Source organism: Miniopterus natalensis, chromosome 2 (assembly GCF_054644295.1).
Source record: "Miniopterus natalensis isolate mMinNat1 chromosome 2, mMinNat1.hap1, whole genome shotgun sequence".
NCBI lineage: Eukaryota > Metazoa > Chordata > Mammalia > Chiroptera > Miniopteridae > Miniopterus > Miniopterus natalensis.
In genome coordinates, this window is record NC_142082.1 from 176,288,050 (window position 1) to 176,307,046 (window position 18,997).

The following is an 18,997-nucleotide window of genomic DNA, read 5'->3' on the forward strand; positions in this document are numbered from 1 at the left end:
AGAATTCTCTTGCCAGCCACAAGAGAGAAGGCGACGGCTCCACCAGCTGGTGCTCAAAAACAGACTGAGGTTCATGCCCATCAGCTCTGCCCCAATACCTGCAGCACCACCACTGAGCAACACTCCACCTGCTTCTTCATGCCCAACCCCATCCTCTCCTGCACAGATCTGGGTAGTAGTCTGTTGCAATTTTCCCATCTTTCCAGATTTGTCTTTAATATTGGCTTTAAAGTGACATCAATTAAAATGTCTCAAGTGAATCTGGAGAAGAGCAAAAACAGGCTATTTGTCCCAACTCCTTGCATCTCTTAAAGGCAGAATTGCAAATTAAAAAAGTAAATAAATCCTGGAAGGGGACAGTAGAAATACTTCATTATTACAGGGGAAAGGTGTGGGGAAGGATTGCTGTAGGTCTCCTGAGGCAAAGTCAGATTTATTCAAAGCCTGAAGAATGCAAAGCATCACTGGAAGCTTAAAAGGAAAAGTAGATATACTTAGTGCCTTTAAAGTGAGGTAGAGCTGAGATGAACTCCTAGTTCCAACAAAGATGCTGTAGAAGGGACACTCCTGCTCCAGATAGGACTGGGCTTAAGTGGTTCTCAACCCTGGCCGCCCGTTAAGAGTTACCCTGCGAACTTTATAAAATACTGATGTATAAGGTCCCACCCACAGTAAACAACTGACCTGGAAGTGACCCCAGGGCATCAGTTTTTTAAAGCTCCCAGGAGATGCTAACATGCAGCCAGAGTTGAGAAACGCCACCCCTTGTACCTGAAAGCACTAAGATCCGGAGATGACTGGTCCCTGATGGTGCACCCAGGTTTCTTTCTTACAGGGCTCCAGTCTGCAGAGTGCAGAAGAATCACAATCCCCAGTAACCTACGCCAGCAATTCCCAATTGTTGGCTGCAGGAGATTTTAAAACATGCAATTCCTGACTACTTAGTCAGGGCCACTGACCTCTCTTCCCTTATATTGTCAAATAAAATAATGACAACAGCGAACACAACAAGAGCCATCCATTGCAAATGCATCAAAATTATACTTTTTTTTTGTCAGATTGGCAAAAAACATATTTTTTGGTGTGTCGCAGAATTTTAGTAATTAGTCTGTGTGTGCCATGAGATGAAAAGGGTTGAAAATCGCTGGCCTGCACTGTTGACAGTTTCCCCGCACTGTTGACAGACACACCTTTCTCTGACTGCACTGGTTTGCTGGCCCTTCAGGACAGCCCGCCTCCCTCCCACTTTCTAACCTGGCCCTTCTCTGCTTCAGCTCCTTGGCAGCCTCCCAAACTAAGCCAGCTTGGACACGGCCCTTGTGGCTTCCTCTTCGTCCGAGGAGGTCAGAACCTTTTGTGCTTCATCAGCCTCCTCCCTGAAGCTCTTTCCCCGTTCCTGCTCCTGCACCTCAATCCGCCCCAGCCTTCTTACCCCATGTTTTGCTGCTGCTGGTGTAGGTGGGACGGAAGACGTGGGCCCCAAGAGTTGAGAGAAGAGCTGTTGCTAGGAAAGGGGTGTGGGTGAAGAGAGGTGGTGGGTGAGAGAAAGAGGGCTCCCTACTTCTATTCCTCCCTTTGTCATCATAAATACCTCAAGAGCTAAAACCAGTTGTTTGAGAACTATTATGAAAAATAATGAGGTCTGACCGTGACAGCAGGGGGGAGAGAAGCAGCCTCAGAAGCAGCTGCAGTGCTAATACTTAGTATGTACAACAGTCTCCTGGTAGACGGGAAAGCCACTGAATTTAGAAGAGTGAATTCTCAAGGAACCTTCATACTGTGCCCCCACCAGGAATGGTATCCAAAATGTCCTGGCCCATGCTACACCCCTCAGGATAAACTGAAACGTCTTCTTTAGAACTGAAAGGTAGCCAAAGTCACCGACAGTCTTTTTTTTTTAAATCCTCACCCGAGGATATTTTTTCCATTGCTTTTCAGAGTGGAAGGGGGGAGGCGGGGTAAGAAACATTGATGTGAGAGAGACACTGTTAGATGGCCCAGGTACAGAAAGCCGAATGTGGAGACTCACCAGGGCAGGAAGCCCTGGATGCCTAGCAAGGAGTGAAACTGGGAAAACAAGAACTTTGTCCCCAGGGTAACCTGTCCTCCCCCAGCATATCTCTGGTCATGCACTTTAGACCCCCTGAGTGTTTCCTCCCTACAGATAACATCTAGGCCTCAGTCGTATTTCAGCTCCAGGCTCAGAAAAGCAGCAAAACCAGACAAGTGGTGCCTTGGCTGCCTCAGGACCAGATACATGGACTGATGACCCCCTGCCCTGGCACCCACCAATCAAGGACCCTGAAAGAGCACACCTAGAGAGCTGATGAATATTCTATTGAGACCTTCCCCTGAGACCTCCCCTAAGATTCCCACCTGCAAGAAAGAGATAAATATGCTCAGGACAAAGCACCCAGCATGAGCTCCCAACCAGGGGAGCACGCAGCGCATCTCCTTCCTTCTTCCCTCCAAGGGGACCCCACGAGACTTGCAACCAGAGGAGCAATAGGCAGTGGCAGCTCATCCCGGGCCAACCCCCTATACCAGTCCACAGGGTCCCTAAAGCAGCCCAGCTTAGGTCCTCCTGCTGCTGCTTATATGCTCTTCTTTGTCTCACTGTCCTAAGTATATTTTTGCTGCCATCATGGACCCAAAACCCTTTGGCTCAGTGCTCTGTAACCCGTCCCTTTGGATAGCTCCTTTTAATTATATTTAATTTTTCTTTATTCACTGTCTGAGATGGCTCTTTAGCCTGCCTACCACCAACTTTAACCTTTCAGACGTATCGACTGGTTGCCTCCTGCTCGCACCCTGACTGGGCCAGCCGGGGCTGAGGATTGTGCCTGCAACTGAGGTCCATGCCCTTGACCGGAATTGAACCCAAGACTCTTCCCTCTGCAGGCCAGCCCTCCAACCACTGAGCCAAACTGGCTAGGGTCGAGGACAGTATTTAAATGAGGAGAATGCGACATGCTTTCCTTGCCTCCCTCTGTGACCTGTGGTACCTTTCTGAAATAGATCTGGGTGAATCTATAGCGGCTCCATTCCTTGGGCCGCTATGTGGCAGGCGCGTCCGAGGCATCACCTCCCAATAGCCTTCTCTACCCACCTCCGCTTCTCACGACCTCCCAGCTATGGCAGTGGTACAGTCCTTTCCGTTTACAGGTGAAGCAGCGCAGGCTCTGAGCAGTTTAGTGCTTTGCCCAAAGTCACATAGCAAGTGGGAGAGCTGGGGTTTGAAACCCAAACTACCCAGTTCCAGAGCCTGTGCTGCTCCTACTCCAGCTCGCTGCCTTCCTCCTCCTTCCTACTTTTGTTTTCATCCCACCCCACCCCCATTCCTCTCTCCTAAGCAGCTTTGCAGCTTTTAAATCAACCTTGACCATGGTCACGGAACCTACTAGGGTTGAAGTTTCACAAGTTCTGGGAAATTTTGGTGTGCTGAATGAAGGCAGGTCCCCCACGCCTAGCGACATTCCACTTACTCTAAGTTAACAGCAGACCAGCTTTCCCTCTGTCATTTCCCAGGGTACGTACAAACCAATATATTATCAAGGACCAAGATTTGGTCATTCTATAGAGAAACAGGAACAAAAGGAAATCAATAATAATGTAAAAAAAACACACACAAAAAAACAGGTCACAGGAGGATTTTTATTACCAGGTCAAAAAAAAAGCTCTGCAGGGGAGGTGCAATGAGCCAAGTATTCACTAGAATGAAGTCATTTAAGGGAGGTGTGGGGGGTGGGGGGCACTGGCTACCTCTTGCTGTTCAGGTCACTACCCTTTGACAGGGGTGGCCTCTGACCTCAACAGCCCTACAATTCTGTTTTGACTGACCCTGAAACCCATGAAATTCAGATGTAGGCAGTGCCCAAAAGTTGAGATAAAGCTGACTAATATGGGAAAAGCTCCCGGTATGTGCCCCCAGCTGAAAGGAGCTGGCAGTTCTTTGGCCATAGATGCAATTTATTTTGTCGTAGTCCTTTCAGGGAAATGCTAATCCTCCACGGGCAACCCAAGGGGAAGACTAAAACGTGTTGATGATGAATGGCAATAATCCTTTGTCCACTGCCACCTCCTCCTAGGGTGGGGCCTTAAGAGTTTAATCAAATGTTGGTAAGTAAATTAATGCTTTACTGCGTAAGGAGTTAAAAAGGAAGTGGGGGGAAGAAGGGGTGTGAGAATATACTTCCTCTGACATGTCATCTCAAAAGCTTAATTGCAAAGACATTGATATGGTGTGTGTGTTGTTTTAGTCTCTTTATTTACACACACACACACACACACACACACAGCAGTCACTATCCCAAACCTGTCTTATGTCAAAGCATGTCAGTGTTGAGGACATTAACTCCAAGGTTTAAAGACCAAAGCAGTGTGTTGTAATTACTCTCCTGTTTAAAAAAACACCACCAACAACAAAACTTACGCATTTGGTATAACATGACTTTTATCCCCAAATCTTCACAACAGCACTGTGAGGGAGGCTGCGTTTTTCATTCCAGTTCAGCTGACGTTTGAGTGGCCACTCCACGCCAGGTCTGCTGTGCTGGCCACTTGGACAGCCTTCTCTTTTACCCCTTACAACATCCTGCAAAGTAGGTATTATTATGCTCATTACAGCTGAAAAAAAAATCAATGCTCAACCCAAAGAGGGCAAGTGACTTATTCCTGAACACCCAGAGACAGAGTTAAAATTTAAACTAGTCTTTTGGCTTTCAAGTATTCCTGTTAGATACAAAAAACAAAACAAAACACACAAAAAACCCAAAAAAAACCAAACTGGTTGCCAGAAGGGTTTTAAGGAATTTGACAAATGATCGGCTTCTGAGACACACAGTGAGTCACAACTAAAAACCAGGTTTTCCAATTCCCAGTCCAGGTTCTTTCGCCACATTACAGCACTGCCACCCAAAGCGCTGGGTTTTCCCAAGAGGTGTTTGGATGGGATTCCAAGCCAGCGAGATGCAAATAGGTCTGACCCACATTCCAGCTCTTGGATAAATAAAAACTCCTAAAGGGCAGAGCCCATTTTGTGTGCTTAGTTTGAGAGTCCCACTGTGGACAGTCAATCAATATTGAACAACTGTAGGTACATTTGCCAGGGACTAATAGCATGGGCTCAATTTTAGCAATCAGAATACTGGAAATATTACTGAAGAACTTCATAAAGGTGCTGAAAGGCTGGACTGAGCAGTCATAAATTCTTGAGGGGGCGTTATTTTAAACTCTGAAGTTATTTAATCCAACCCTAATTTTATAAATAAGATCCTGAGAAATTAAAATAATGTGCACAAGGATCTGACACCCTCCGGCAGCAGACCCTCTCCTGTTTCCCAGTTCTATGTAACTTTAAGTCACATGGGATTGTGAGATAGTGTTTTCAGGAATGTAACATGTTGACGTTGGGTTGGCTGGTCTTAGAGTCATCACTGATTACGAAATATCTCTCAGATTTAACTTTTCCTTATTCCACTGACCAACTGACCTCTTAAGAAATCTCCATTGCTGGCTTTCAAGTTCAACCAAGTTGGTATAATTTCTCAATAAATGTCTTGTTAATTTTGGCCTCCTGAACTTTTCTCATGGCATTTTCCCCTATTTGTTAAACCCTCTAAAGTTCTCTCCACTACTCTCTTTACAATTCACCTCCTCCAAGAAGGCTCCTCTGATTATTCTTCTTCCCATCAATGTTTATCTTGCTTTGATTTGCATAATACTTACGCTCAATTAGAAAAGATTTGCTGATTGCCTGGATGTTTCTTATACCCCAAAGAACAGGACTAGTTGTTTCTACTGGGTTTTTTTTAATGGTGCTGAAGATAATTCTGTGCTCCAGTGATTACCATATACAGTGAAAGGTTAAGGTAGGAGGTGCACAGACAGGCTAAATAGCCATCTCAGACAGTGAATAAAGAAAAACTGAATTCATTTAAGGAAAAGGGGATAGGGGATGGGGATATACAAAGGGAAGGGCTATGCACCACTGAGTCAAAGGGTATTGGGTCCATGATAGCAGCAAAAATACACTTGGGACAGTGAGACAAGGGAAAGCCTACAAGAAGCAACAGGAGCACGTAGGCTGGGGTGCTCTGACGCACTGAGAAGTCAGAGAGAAGGGGGCCTTGGAGACAGGTTCAGGGGGTTAGCCCAGAACGAGCTGCCGCTGCCTATTGATCCCCTGGTTGCAAGCCTCATGGGGTACCCTTGGAGGGAAGAAGGAATTAGAGATGGCGCTGGTCTGCTTCCCTGGTGGTGGAAATCTTAGGGGAGGTCTAAGGGGAATGTCTCAGAATATTCATCAGCTCTCCAGGTGTGCTCTTTCAGGGTCCTGGTCTCCACTGATTGGTGGGTGCCAGGGCAGGGGGTCATCAGTCCATGTATCTGGTCCTGAGGCAGCCAAGGCACCACTTGTCTGGTTTTGCTGCTTTTCTGAGCCTGGAGCTGAAATACGACTGAGGCCTAGATGTTATCTGTAGGGAGGAAACGCTCAGGGGGTCTAAACCACATGACCATCGAAATGCTGGGGGAGGACAGGTTACTCTGGGGACAAGGTTCTTGTTTTCCCAGTTTCACTCCTTGCTAGGCATCCAGGGTTTCCTGCCCTGGTGAGTTTCTGTACCTGGACCATCCAACATACAGGATGGGGCAAAAGTAGGTTTACAGTTGTTCATACGGAAAATAACACAGTAATAATACAAGGACAATATAGTTGAGAGTTTAATATAGTTGAGAGTATGTTTCCCATACTCTCAACTATATTAAAATAACTTTCATTTTGCTGGGTCATTCTCATTTCTCAAACTAAAGAGTCACATGCACTTGATTTTGGTAGTCTATCAAAAACTACTTCAGTGGTTGATACTCTATCAAAATATTGGTCTACTGGTTCTCAACCCTGGCTGCTCACTCAGATCAACTGAGAAGCTTTTAAAACTACCAGTACCCAGGCCTCACCATAGATCAACTGAAATAGAATCTTTGCAGGTATGCCCAGGAAATGATTTGCATATATCATACTGATATTTAATTTGCACCTATTGATTTGTACAACTTCACTCTTAATAGATTTTTCTAAAGAATGAGCATGTTCAAATATAGTTTCGTTGTTCTTAGAATCACAAAATTTTAGAACTGAGAGAGAACTAAATTAATATCTGACTCAATTCCTTTATTTCACAGCTGAGGACACTGTGGCTTAAGAAAGGTTGAGTGACAGGTCATATCTTGAATTAGTGGAATTTTCTGAATTCCAATTCTGGAGCTGTAGTGACTAGACTAAGCTGTTCAGTTTTTAAATTTCTGCTTCTAAAGAAAAGGTGTAAAAATTATCGCATGTGGAAGATCTGGATTTTAAAAGCTGTCAGTACCAGGTACTCCTTAAAGACCTTCAATTTGGCACATTCCAACTTACCCATTGTCATGGCAGAGGAAGTGCCACAGCAGGATATATATCAAAGTCCAAAATAAATGACTAGTATCTATCTTCAGGCTTGTTCACTGGCCCTGACCTATAGGTCCATAACATTTTATCCTGTCAGAACCCAGAGCACTTCTAGCCCTTAACTATACCAGTTATTAGCCAACTTATTGCTTATGAGCAAACTGATCAACACCCTGAACTTCCCTTTTCTCTATAAAAAGAAAGATAGTGCCTGTCCTATTGACCTTGTGTTTTTTTAAGCTATTTTAAGGATTAAATCAGATTATCTATGTGGAGATATTTTGAGACTGGTAAAGCACTATTGATATATATGTATAGAATTATTATATTACCATCTTTCCAAACAATGGCTTGTGACTAAGTATTTGCTGCTTTGATTACCCAGTCTCTAAATTCTAATTCCTTCATACCATGCCACCCAAGAATCAACAGGAACTGGAGCTAGTGCTGGACTAGCGGCTCTAGTCACTGAAAGTATCACATAACTAAATATTCAGGGAGGTAAAGTGACGTAGTGACCCAGGATTTAGCTAGTCTAGGCTCTAGTCCCAGAGTCTGCTTTTAACTATTGATTTTGGACAAGTCACTTAATTTTTCTGGGACCAGAGTCTCGTCAGTGGTCAAAGGATGACTTGAATTAAAGTCAAAGATCCTTTTGATTTATAAAATCAGAATATTAGTGCTTAATTAAAATTACTAAAGTGCAATTTCCCAAGCCATTAATTCATGTGGTTTTGCATTTTTTAAATCTCTTTTTAAAAGTACAGGGTTGGAGCCTAAAAACATAAGCCTATTTCTGTTAAATAGACATTTCAAACACATGTGTAAGACTCTCTTTGAAAGACACAGCTCTACTCAGATACTTTATGCTTGTTAGTATCCTGTCCGGGAGCCCTTGCTCCAAAAATAAATATATGGTTACCCAAAAAGCACAAAATACAGTACTGGATACAGAGTAGGCACCCAAATACTGTTATGTTATAGCTCTTAGTTTGAGTCCCATCTTGAGCCTGTTTCTTATCTATAACTGGGAACAATACCTTCCTCAAGGATCTACTGAGATAGTATATATTAAAATGTTTTGTAAACTGTTCAAAACGACTACAAGATGTTACTATTACCTAAGGAATATAGCTTACTATAGCATGACCTTTCTAAAAAGTGTGCTCTCTCACGAGATAGACTAAAATCTTTCTGACTTAGTTTATTACAGACACAGCTCCTACCCCAATGCCTTGGCTCAACAAATAGGCTCAATAAATGTTTGCTGCATGAAAAATATAATCCACAGAAAGACGTACAGCTCCATGAGCTCATGTTCCATATTTGGTTGTATCTCCAAATTCCCAAAGCCTAGCACAATATCTGACACATAGAAGAAACTCGGCAATTATTGGGCGAATACCTTTTTGTCCCCTCTAGTTCCTCTTCAGCACAGCGCTCAAGAGGTAGAGGCGGGCAGGGGAGGCATGACAGGTGATTTCTGGTCAAGGCTGCTAGGCATGGAAAACTGGAAATCACCTGGAGAATTCACCCACTCTCTAACAAAGAGCTTGGGAGAGAAAGAGAAACACAGAGTTCAAATTCAGTTCCTAAATTCTGCAATTTGGGTAAATTAACTTATTGGCCTCTCCAAGACCCAGGTTCCCTCATCCTCAAGTGAAAATAGCACCTCCTCAATAGGTTAAGCACTGGAACTGAAGCTCCATCCCGGCAGGGACTTCACTTGGGGCCCACTGTGTCTACACCGCAGGTCCTGGGCTGCATGCAGCAGCGCCGGGCACAGCGCCGGTTCTCAAGTATTTGCTGACTGACTTTGTGAGACACTGACTGAGGCGATACAGCCAAAGCAACAGAAAGCCTGCGCTTAGCAAACCTGAGCCTACACAGAAAGCGCTTCCCAGGCAAGAAAAAGTTGGAGGAGTTAGTTCACCACCACCAAGCCAGTACTGCACGAAATGTTACCGGTTCTTTTTTGAGGAGAAAAAAAAAGATAAAAAATATGACCAATAAAATGGCAATCAAGGCGTATCAACAGTTGAATCTAAAAAGCAAAATAAGCAAGCCGAACAGAAACAGACTCAAAGAGACAGACACCACTTTGGAGGTTGCTAGATGGGAGAGGAGGGGGGGGATGGGTGGAAAGGCGACGGGAATTAAAAAGTACAGATTGGTTGTTACAGGATAGTCCTAGGGATCTGAAGAACAGCAGAGGGAGTGCAGCCAACAATACTCTAACGATTATGCGTGGTGTCAGATGGGCACAAGGTATGTCGGGACGATCACCTCGCGGGTTATGTAATTAATGTCGAATCACTGGGGTGCACACCTGAAACTAAAACAGGATTGTATGTCAATCACTGAAAAATTAAAAAAATGATTTTAAAAAAGGTATCCAAAAAATCGCCGAGTCCCCTTTCATCTAGATAATTACCTGCAATTTCCCACATTACTGTAGCTGAACACATTACATGACCGCAAACAAGGGAGGAAGGAAAGAATTGGAGAGAGACCGAAACCGCTAAACGAGAAAAGAGGGCTTTAAACCGGTGCTTCACAGTTCCCACCAAAGAGTGCCAGTTTCCGCGAACGGCAACCAGTCCAACCAGCCACGGCTCCAGCAGGACAGTCAGCTCCGTAAGGAACAAAAAGGAGGCAGGGCGGACGCTCAGATCCACCCCCTAACGGTTTCTTGGCCGCTGGCCTCAGGGGCCGCCGGACTCCCATTTCCGGCCTTCGCAGGACCACAGTTCCCAGCACGCCTTTGGAGGGAAGTCTTTCCCGCTGGATGACTACTAATCCCGGCATGCAATTCGGCACTCCAGTATATTAGATGGAATAGTGGAATGACCCTATTGCACGCCGGGAATTGTAGTTCGTTTTTGCTGCTGTCGCTTAGACAGGCGGGGAAGAGCCGGGTCGTTCTCGTCAGCTGAGAAGAATGATTCATAGAGGAGGGCCAGGAGAGAACGGTTCTGTCTGTGAAAGCCCACGGAAAAGGCTGGATTCTTCTTCGGGGGAGGGAGAGGCAGAAAAGCAAGCAAGACGTCAGGCCTGACCAGCCCTCAGGCCGCTCGGCAGGCCTCCGTAGAGTCCTGGGCCTTGTAGGGGGCGGCCGCGAGACGCTGGTTGCCGGGGGACCGGTGACGTCGCGGGGTGAAAGTTGAGGGGCGGTGACGTCGGGCCTGCCCGGGCGGAGGCTGGCGGGTTGGAGGCTGGAGGGGAGGGAGGGAAGGAGGGAAGGAAGGAAGCTGGGAAGGAGCGAGCGAGCGGGGGCGCGAGGCGTTTACCTGGAGGCAGCGGCTTGGGCGCGCGGAGCGGCCGCGGCTCCCCCGCACCTGCGGCCATGGATGAGGAGCGCGCCCTGTACATCGTCCGGGCCGGCGAGGCGGGGGCTATCGAGCGGGTCCTGAGGGATTACAGCGATAAGGTAAAGAGCCCTGGCCCCGGGCTTGCGGTGTAGCACCCCCGGGCCGCCCTCGGGGCTTGCACCGCGCATCCCTCCCCATCCCCCTCATTCCGGGGATGCGCATTGCTCTCCCCCGAAAATGTTTCCGGCTTGGGCATGCGTGTTTGTGCCCCCAGCCTTTCCCGTCCGTGCATCCCGTATCCCCCTGCCCCCACTCCGGCGCCCACTCCTCAGATTCCGGCCCAGCAGCCCGTCCTGCGGTCCTCCTCCCGAGCGCGCAAGTCACACCCCCGGAATCCGTAGACGTGCGTCTGTGCCCTGTGCCCCACTCTTGGATGCGTAAATGCACGCGAGACTTCCTCACCTGTGTGGCATAAAAACATTTGCTTGGACACGAGCCCTTGACATGCATCAAATGTATCAGCCTCGATGGGAGTTCTTTACGTACCTATAGCACTGTACAGATGGCAAGGCATGAGGTCTCATGTGTGGTTTAATTTGATTCTCAGAGTGTTTATAGGGTAGGTGGTATTATCCTCCCCATTTTATAGATGAGAAAACCAAGGCGCAAAGAACTGAAATCACGCCAAGGTCATGGACATACTGGGGGGGGGGGGGTTAGAGTCTAACGCCTAATAATACCTATTATCTGTATCTCATTAACAGCTTTCCCATCCCTTATCTCATTTCATCTTGACATCAGTCCTGAGAGGTTTTATCTGCGTTTTGCAATTGAGATTCTTGATTGGTTAAGCAACTCCTCCAAGGTCGTAGTTGTGAGCTGGGATTCCAGCCTAGGTCTTCAGACCATTCATTTTTCTTTCCACTATGCAACTCTGCAGTAAAAAGGTATCTTGTTATAAATCCCAGGCACTTCTCTGAATCTGTCTCCTGAACCCGTTAGCTCTCCATTACTTGTCCTTACAGCAATTTTACATGCTAACTTCAAAAGGTAGCATACCACACCTTTGTTCTTCCATGTAGAAGATGGCCTTGTAGAGATGACTGACGGCCCCCTCTGTGAAAACACTCCCGACACCAGGTCACACCTGAGAAGTAACATCTTTCTTCCTTTTGCTTGCTGCCCATTTGTAATTTCCGCTTCTGTGTTTGCTCTGTGCCCACCACTGCACTTTGTACACTTTGTAGTACTGAACTGCCAGTGTGCCATTTCTGCCTGGGGTGCAGATCCAAAAGTAAGGCACCTTCATTCCCAAGTAATCTTCCCAACGACCCCGTGAGGAAAGTGGTGGTATTCCCCATTCCACAAACGGTGAAATTTCGGATAATGTTGCCCCAAGTCCACACAGCCATTGAAAGATAGGGCTGAGATTTAAATCTAGGTTGTTTGACTACTCTTTCTACAGGACTATACTGCGTTCTTTGGGAGCATGCATGGATTCAGTTCTCTTCATGTCTTAGCTCTTTCACTTTTTGACATGCTTTACTGTTGCCTATCTACCTAATTTAGGAGAAATTCAATGCATAGGTGTACCTATTGTGGAGATTATATTCATTTTACTTGCTTTATAACTGCTTTCCAAAAAAGATTTGAGGCAGCTGCAAACTGATTTTCAAAAGAAACAACCAAAACCTTGCCATTGTGTTGAATCATTTAGTATTTGTTTAGCACTTACTATGTGACAGATATCTAGCAATAAAGAATAACTTTCTTCCATAGGGAAGGGAGGAGGAAAACCCTCTAGCTGGATCTCATCACCTCCTTTAACATTTTCCCTCCCGTTCATGTCTAAACTAATTAGAACTCCAGATTTGCTTCCTTCAATTTATCTCTTCCTTTGCTTGATCTCCCTCCAGATTGGTTACTACTCCTGGCCAAGTGCTGTCAGCTTAAGTTCTGGGCATCTCCAGCTCCCCTTTCACATTGGGAATGTCTTTAAAGTTATAATGCTAAATGTGTATTATCTTTTTAATCCTCACCTGAGGATATGTTTTCATTGATTTTTTAGAGTGAGAGGAAGGGGGAGAGAGAGAGAGAAACACTGATTGTGAGAGAAACATCTATTGGTTGCCTCCCATACATGCCCTGACCAGGGATCAAACCCACAACTTAGGTATGTGCCCTGACGAAGAATCGAACCCTCAACCTTTTTTGGTATACGGGACGACGTTCCAACCAACTGAGCCACCCATCCAGGGCCAAAATGTATTTTTTAAAGGTAATATTCCTGAAGTGTTCAGGAGGATTGAACATCTTTCAAGCCTGAAAATGCTCTGACTTGATCCAGACCGAGTCAGCTCCTTCAGAAAAGAGTTCTCATGTTTAATGCTGATTATAGTAGGTCCAGAGTGCAGAGAAAATTTCATTTCAGTGGTGGGGCTTTGCCCCTCAAGGCAAGAGACATTGGATGCAGATGGACAGGAAGGGGAAATATGATTGTTGTGGTCCAGCAGTAAGAATGGGGAGATGGAAGTAAATTGTCCAGCTTGATAGGAGTGGAGTCTGAAATCCTGAAAACATGGCTGTATACCATGTGCTTCATTTTCCCTGTCTGGAAAAATTGAATTCAAAAATGTTCAGAATAAAAGGTGGTTATGGGGCACTGAGGAGTCTAACCCAAGAGGGAAATGAATGCTATGGAGAGAGAATGATTGGTTCATTGTTTTGGGGGAGGATGTTCTTTATGTTACCTTATTTCTTTAATAAAGCCAGTCCGCAAAAGGAGGCAGTCAAGCGTAGTGGAGAGAAGGTGGAATTTGGAGTCAGATAAACCTTTTTTCAGATCTGCCATTAGTTTCACGACTATGGATAAGTTATTTTAAGCCTGAGTCTCAGTTTCCTTATCTGTAAAATAGGAATAATATCACCTAAGTTATTCTGAGGCTTAAATTAATGAATTATAATGCCAAACACTGAGCACAATGCACCTGGAGGCATTCACTGAGTAAGTTACAGTTCTAATGATACAGGTACTCAAGAAATCCTGTGGCCCAAGCACAGGCTTTCTAGCCAGACTGCCTGGACTCTTGAATCTCAGTATACCATCTGTGTGGCCTAGGGCAAGTTACTTAACTTTCCTGTGCCTCAGTTTATTCATACGCCAAACAGGGATAATAATAGTGCCCACATCTTAGGTTTGTTGTCAGGATTAAATGGGTTATATGTGTAAAGCACTTAGAATAGTGCTTGACTTTGAGAAGGAACCCACAACTTAGTTTTTGAACAAAGAAAGGCAGGAATTAAATGTGTGCCACTGAGTTGACATATTTGACATAAAAGAAATTGGGGAATATACTCCATTCTTTCTCTTTAATCTTGACCCTTGCACTTTCTAATGGGTAGCAAAATACCTTGTACCATATTTAGAGCAACATTTACCTGTCTGGTTCCAGGTAACATTTAATTTCTACTGTGTTACAGAGACTCTAATTGCCAAACCTTCTCGCTTCATTCACTGACCCTGGTTATCATGGGGAGAGGGAAGATCTGTTTATCCCAGAAAAAAAAAAAAAAAAAATTGCCTCTCAAGGGCATAATGCAGGTTGACTCAGCAGAGGAAAGTATTTTTAAAAAATAGGAAGAGTGGTGGTTCTTCCATCTTTTCAATTCACCTTTTAACATTTATTGAGTGCCTACTATGTACTATGTATTATCTTAAGGACTTTCACATGTCATCCCACATAATCCTCTTACATTAAAACTTAGGAGGGAGATAAAAATATTCCCTTTTGGGGGAAATAGAACATTGAGGATCAGAAAGACAAAGTGACTATCTACGGGCTCAAGGGCACATGGCTAGAAATGGCAGACCTAGTCTTCAGGTTTCATTTTCAGGGCTCTTTTTGCAAGGCCATGTTGCCTTTGCCCTGCCTATTCTATGTTTTTGAGCACAGAAGAGAAAGGTTTTTCAGTGCCAGTGCCCTGCTGCCTGTGGCGAATATTGGACCCTAATCACCTCCACTCCAGTTATAGAATGAACTACGTATTGTGCTAGTCTAGGCTGTCCAATCTCCTTCTCCTCTTTTAGGACCTATTCTGATAAAGATTTAATAGAGAGATTGGTTGTCATCATTACGATTATCAACAAAAAGTGGTGATCCAGGACCCCAAGATGCACAGTAGTATAATTCTTTGAGTCACAGGATACTTAGACCAGAGGGAACCTCAAAGATAATTGCATCCAACTCCCTCAATTAATAGGTGAAGAAACAGGCCTAGAGTCATCAACTATGATTATAACTAGAGAGATGGCCTAGTGGCTGTAGAGGACACCTAGGTGTATGTTACTCCATAGCAGGCTCCAACAGGATTCTACATTAGAAGTACGGCAAGTTTATGGCCAAATGAAAGGTAAAAGTTATTTAAGATACAGGCAGGCAGGTCTCCAAGAGTTGGCCTCAGAAGAGAGGAAAACCACACTGATAGAAGTGAAGTCTTCATTTATGTGCTAGAAGAACCTGATTGATAGGGACCTAATATTGGGACAGTTCTAGAAATACAGCCTCCACATTTGAATAGAGCATATAAGTGTCCTGTACCATGTAAGAGGACTTGCTTTCCACTTTGAGGTTGAGTTCTGACTCTGAATTTATTCCACAGATTTTTGCAGAGGAGCATTTTAGTGGGCTGTTCCTTTGTTGTACCTTGTTATTTCCAGATGGGTTGTATAATCTGAGTTACTGGCATTTAGTTCTAGAAGTAATCTCTATTCATGAAACACAGCAACACACAGACACCCCAATTAGGTTAATTCCTTTGTATCCTTACCATTTGAGTGTATGTTTGGAAATCTATGAAATAACTCCTAGTTGAGTATTCAGGCACATCATCATCATAGGCCATGCAATGATGACAATAGTGGTCACCTGCTAAGGTGCAAGGTGCTATACATAAAGAAGGAAGTTCTGACTGGTAGAAAAGTTGAGTAACTTGCCCACAGTCACACTTTTAGTAAGCAGCAAGATTGAACTCAAACCCATTACTGTCTGACTCATGAGCCTGAACTTTTTGGAGCCTACAGGGGCTAGTCTTCCTAGTGAGTCCGGTGTTTCACTGAGCTGTTCCACCTTACCAGGTCTCTAAATTAAACAATGGTTTTAACTCTTTATATTTAACTTGTTGCTCCTGTTCATTTGGAGATTAAGCATATAAAGAAGGTAAGGTGGTTGACTTTGGCTAGCAGTTCTAGAATGCATTTACAACCAGAAATGTAGTGCCCCTTCCCCTTCCTTTCAGCTGTAGAAAGGGGGTAGAATAAAGGTTAGAGGTACTGAATAGGTTAGGGGTGATAGGGGTGATCTAAGTTGGATAAAAGAAGCCAGCCTTAAATATCTTTGGATCCAAACAATCTTAGAGGGCTGAGTTTCTTAATAGATTGGCATAATCAAAATTCAGTTTTATTATTTTACATACCAGTATATCTTCTAATTAAATTAAGCCCTCATGCTATTTAAACAGGGCTTTTGAAAGGTTTTCTTTCTTTTTTAATGTTGTGGTTTTGTGACAGGATCAGCCTTGCATTTAAAAAGCAACAAAAAAATTAGTCCTTGGTACTATTCTAAATTATCACCTTAAAAGATTAATTCTATATAGAAACTGTTAAAAATCTATTTTTATAACTTAGTGAGGGTCTTTTAAAAAGATTTCTTTTTCTATGCCCTTTCTGTAAATACTGAAAAATGTTTACCAGATCCATTATATTGGCAACTAGGTTCATTTATTTCAGATAATTTATAGAATTCACATATAATGGCAAAGAATAAGCTTTTGTGGTTTCCAAGTACAATTATTTATTTTCATTTGTATTGGACCTTTACTAAGCTTCAGTTTACAAGCTTAGCCTGATGCATGGTGCTTCTCTCTTTTATCTAATGTCGGTTTTCACTAAACATCAAGTCTATAAATGCCTAAGTTACAGCCTTCAGGTTTACAACTTGTTCTTTCTCCCTTCCTCTTCTGCTTTTCCTGTTCATTCATTCAGCCATTCATCTCACCCCAGGATATGCTTATCGATTTTTTTTTTAGAGAGGGAACAGAGAGAGCGTGAGAGCGAGAGAGAGATCAATGTGAGGGAGAAACATCGATTGATTGCCTCCTGTACATCACCCAACCAGGGATCGAACCCTGAATCTAGGTATGTGCCCTGACCGGGGATCAAGCCCACAACCTTCTGGTGTATGAGAGGATGCTCCACCAAACTGAGCCACACTGGCCAGGGCTCATCTTTTATTTTTAAAATTTCCCTTTTAATTATAAAAATAATATACCAACAGTGAGCTTTGTAAAAAAAAAAACAAAAAACAGAAACTCCACCATCCCTATACAGTTGCTTTTATATTTGCATTTTAACACTCAAGCCTTTGTTCAAATGCATCCATGTATTTATGTAGATACTTTCATCATAGACATAGAAATATAATTTGATGTTTTTTTCTTTCTCCACTTGATGCCATCATAAGTAATTTTCCATATTGTTACAGAGCTTTTTAGCCATCTTTTTAAAATAACAATATAACATTCCATTAGGTGGATGCACAGCAATTTATTTCATCAGTCTCATGTTATTGGATATTCAAGTTTGTCTCTTTTTTTCTTCTTTAATACTAGATAACACTGCAGTGAATATGCTTACATATATAATTTTTCTCTCATTCTGGATGATTTCATTAGGATAAATTTCTAGGAGTAGAAGTTCTGGGTCAAAGGGTATGAATATTTTTATGGTTTCCAATATGTGTTTCCAAATTATTTTCCCTTTTAAAGTTTGTGTCAGTTTATACTGCCGCCAGCAATATCATGCTTGGATTATTGATGACCATTTCTCAAAGAGCTTTACGTCTTCAGTCTTGCTCTGCTTTGACCTGGCCTGTAAGCTACTGCTCAGAATATTCCAGCATGCTCTACTGTTCACACTTTTTTCAGAGTCTTCCCCTGGATGCCTGTTACCTATCTTGCAGTTCAGATATACATTTTAAAACCCAACCCCTACCACTCGACATACATAATTTGTTTTAATTGTTTTGTACCGTGTGTGAAGCAGTCTGTCTTAGGTTTTCTCAGTGGCCCTTCTCTCTTACCTCTAAGTCTTCCCTCTGACCATTTCTTACATTCAGAACTGCTGCTCTGTCAGCATTTCTTCTCCATCTCATTAAATTTCAAAAATTGCTTCTTCTACAAAGTTGTCAATACAGAACCCCCTGTAGAGATATCTTTAGTACTCAGCATACTTAACTCCTGGTGGGTTGCCAGTGTGTGTTAGTATGGCCAGTGAGAGAAATACAAAGGAAAGGCAGAGAGATGTTCAGTGGAGATTTTCTTTTTAAAGAAAAGCTTAGGATTCTTAAAAGCACTTGGTTCTTCTGACTAAAACTTGGAAAGGAGAATGAGGAATTTGGTGCTCTAGTTTTGGGCACCGTCACTCTTTCTGTGACAGTAGACAAGTCAGCTTACCCCATCATCTATTTTAGCTACGGAGTGGAAAATACAGTGTTGCCACCAATCATTTTAGGAGTCATGATACTCTTCTCTTTTAGTTATTTTTTCCCTCAATATTGTTGGTTTCACCATCATTATAATCCTAATATTTACTGTTTACCATGTGCCAGGCACTGAGGTGGTGAGTTATATGCCGTAGCTGTTTTAACCCTCACAGCAGCTCTGAACCAGGTATCCCTTCTTTTCACATGAGAAATTCAGTTATGGAAAGTTTGTTACTTACTCAACTAACTAGTAAATGATAGATCCATGATTTAAACCTTCATTCTTACAGAATACTTTTTCTGAATATTCTTTTCCCTATCTATAATTCTCTGATTTCTTATTACATATAACAAAGAAAGTACAAACTTCTCAGCAACATTAAAAGGCCCTTCCAAATCTGTCCAATTTACTTTTCCATTCTCATCTTTCCTCACTCCCCTCATGTGTCCTATGTTTCACTCTGCCAAAGATGCTATTTCACAAATATATCATTTCACACATCTGAGCCTTTGTTTCTACTCCTGCAGTGATTTCCATTTGCCTCCTGGCAAACTTCTATTCATACCCCAAGGTCCAGTTCAAATGCTCTATGCTGTACACAGAGCATTCCAGATTTCCCTGGGCAGAGTTAGAGGCTTGGTCCTCTGTGCTCCTTGTTATATATTTCTGCTGTAGTCTTTTTATACTTCATAAAATTACT

General features: G+C 43.4%; 1 protein-coding gene across 5 annotated transcripts in view; it reads left to right on the forward strand.

The window, feature by feature from the left end:
• Nucleotides 1–10,744: 10,744 nt before the first annotated feature.
• Nucleotides 10,745–18,997, forward strand: part of RIC8B (RIC8 guanine nucleotide exchange factor B) — a 97,368-nt gene continuing 89,115 nt past the window's right edge. For all 5 annotated transcript variants that reach the window (XR_015714083.1, XR_015714082.1, XM_016223168.2 and 2 more), the window contains exon 1: nt 10,745–10,877. Coding sequence is in view for 3 of the 5 variants with exons in the window: in XM_016223168.2 (XP_016078654.2) it covers nt 10,794–10,877 (84 nt within the window). In the remaining 2 variants the exon portion in view is untranslated. The remainder of the gene's footprint in view (nt 10,878–18,997) is intronic.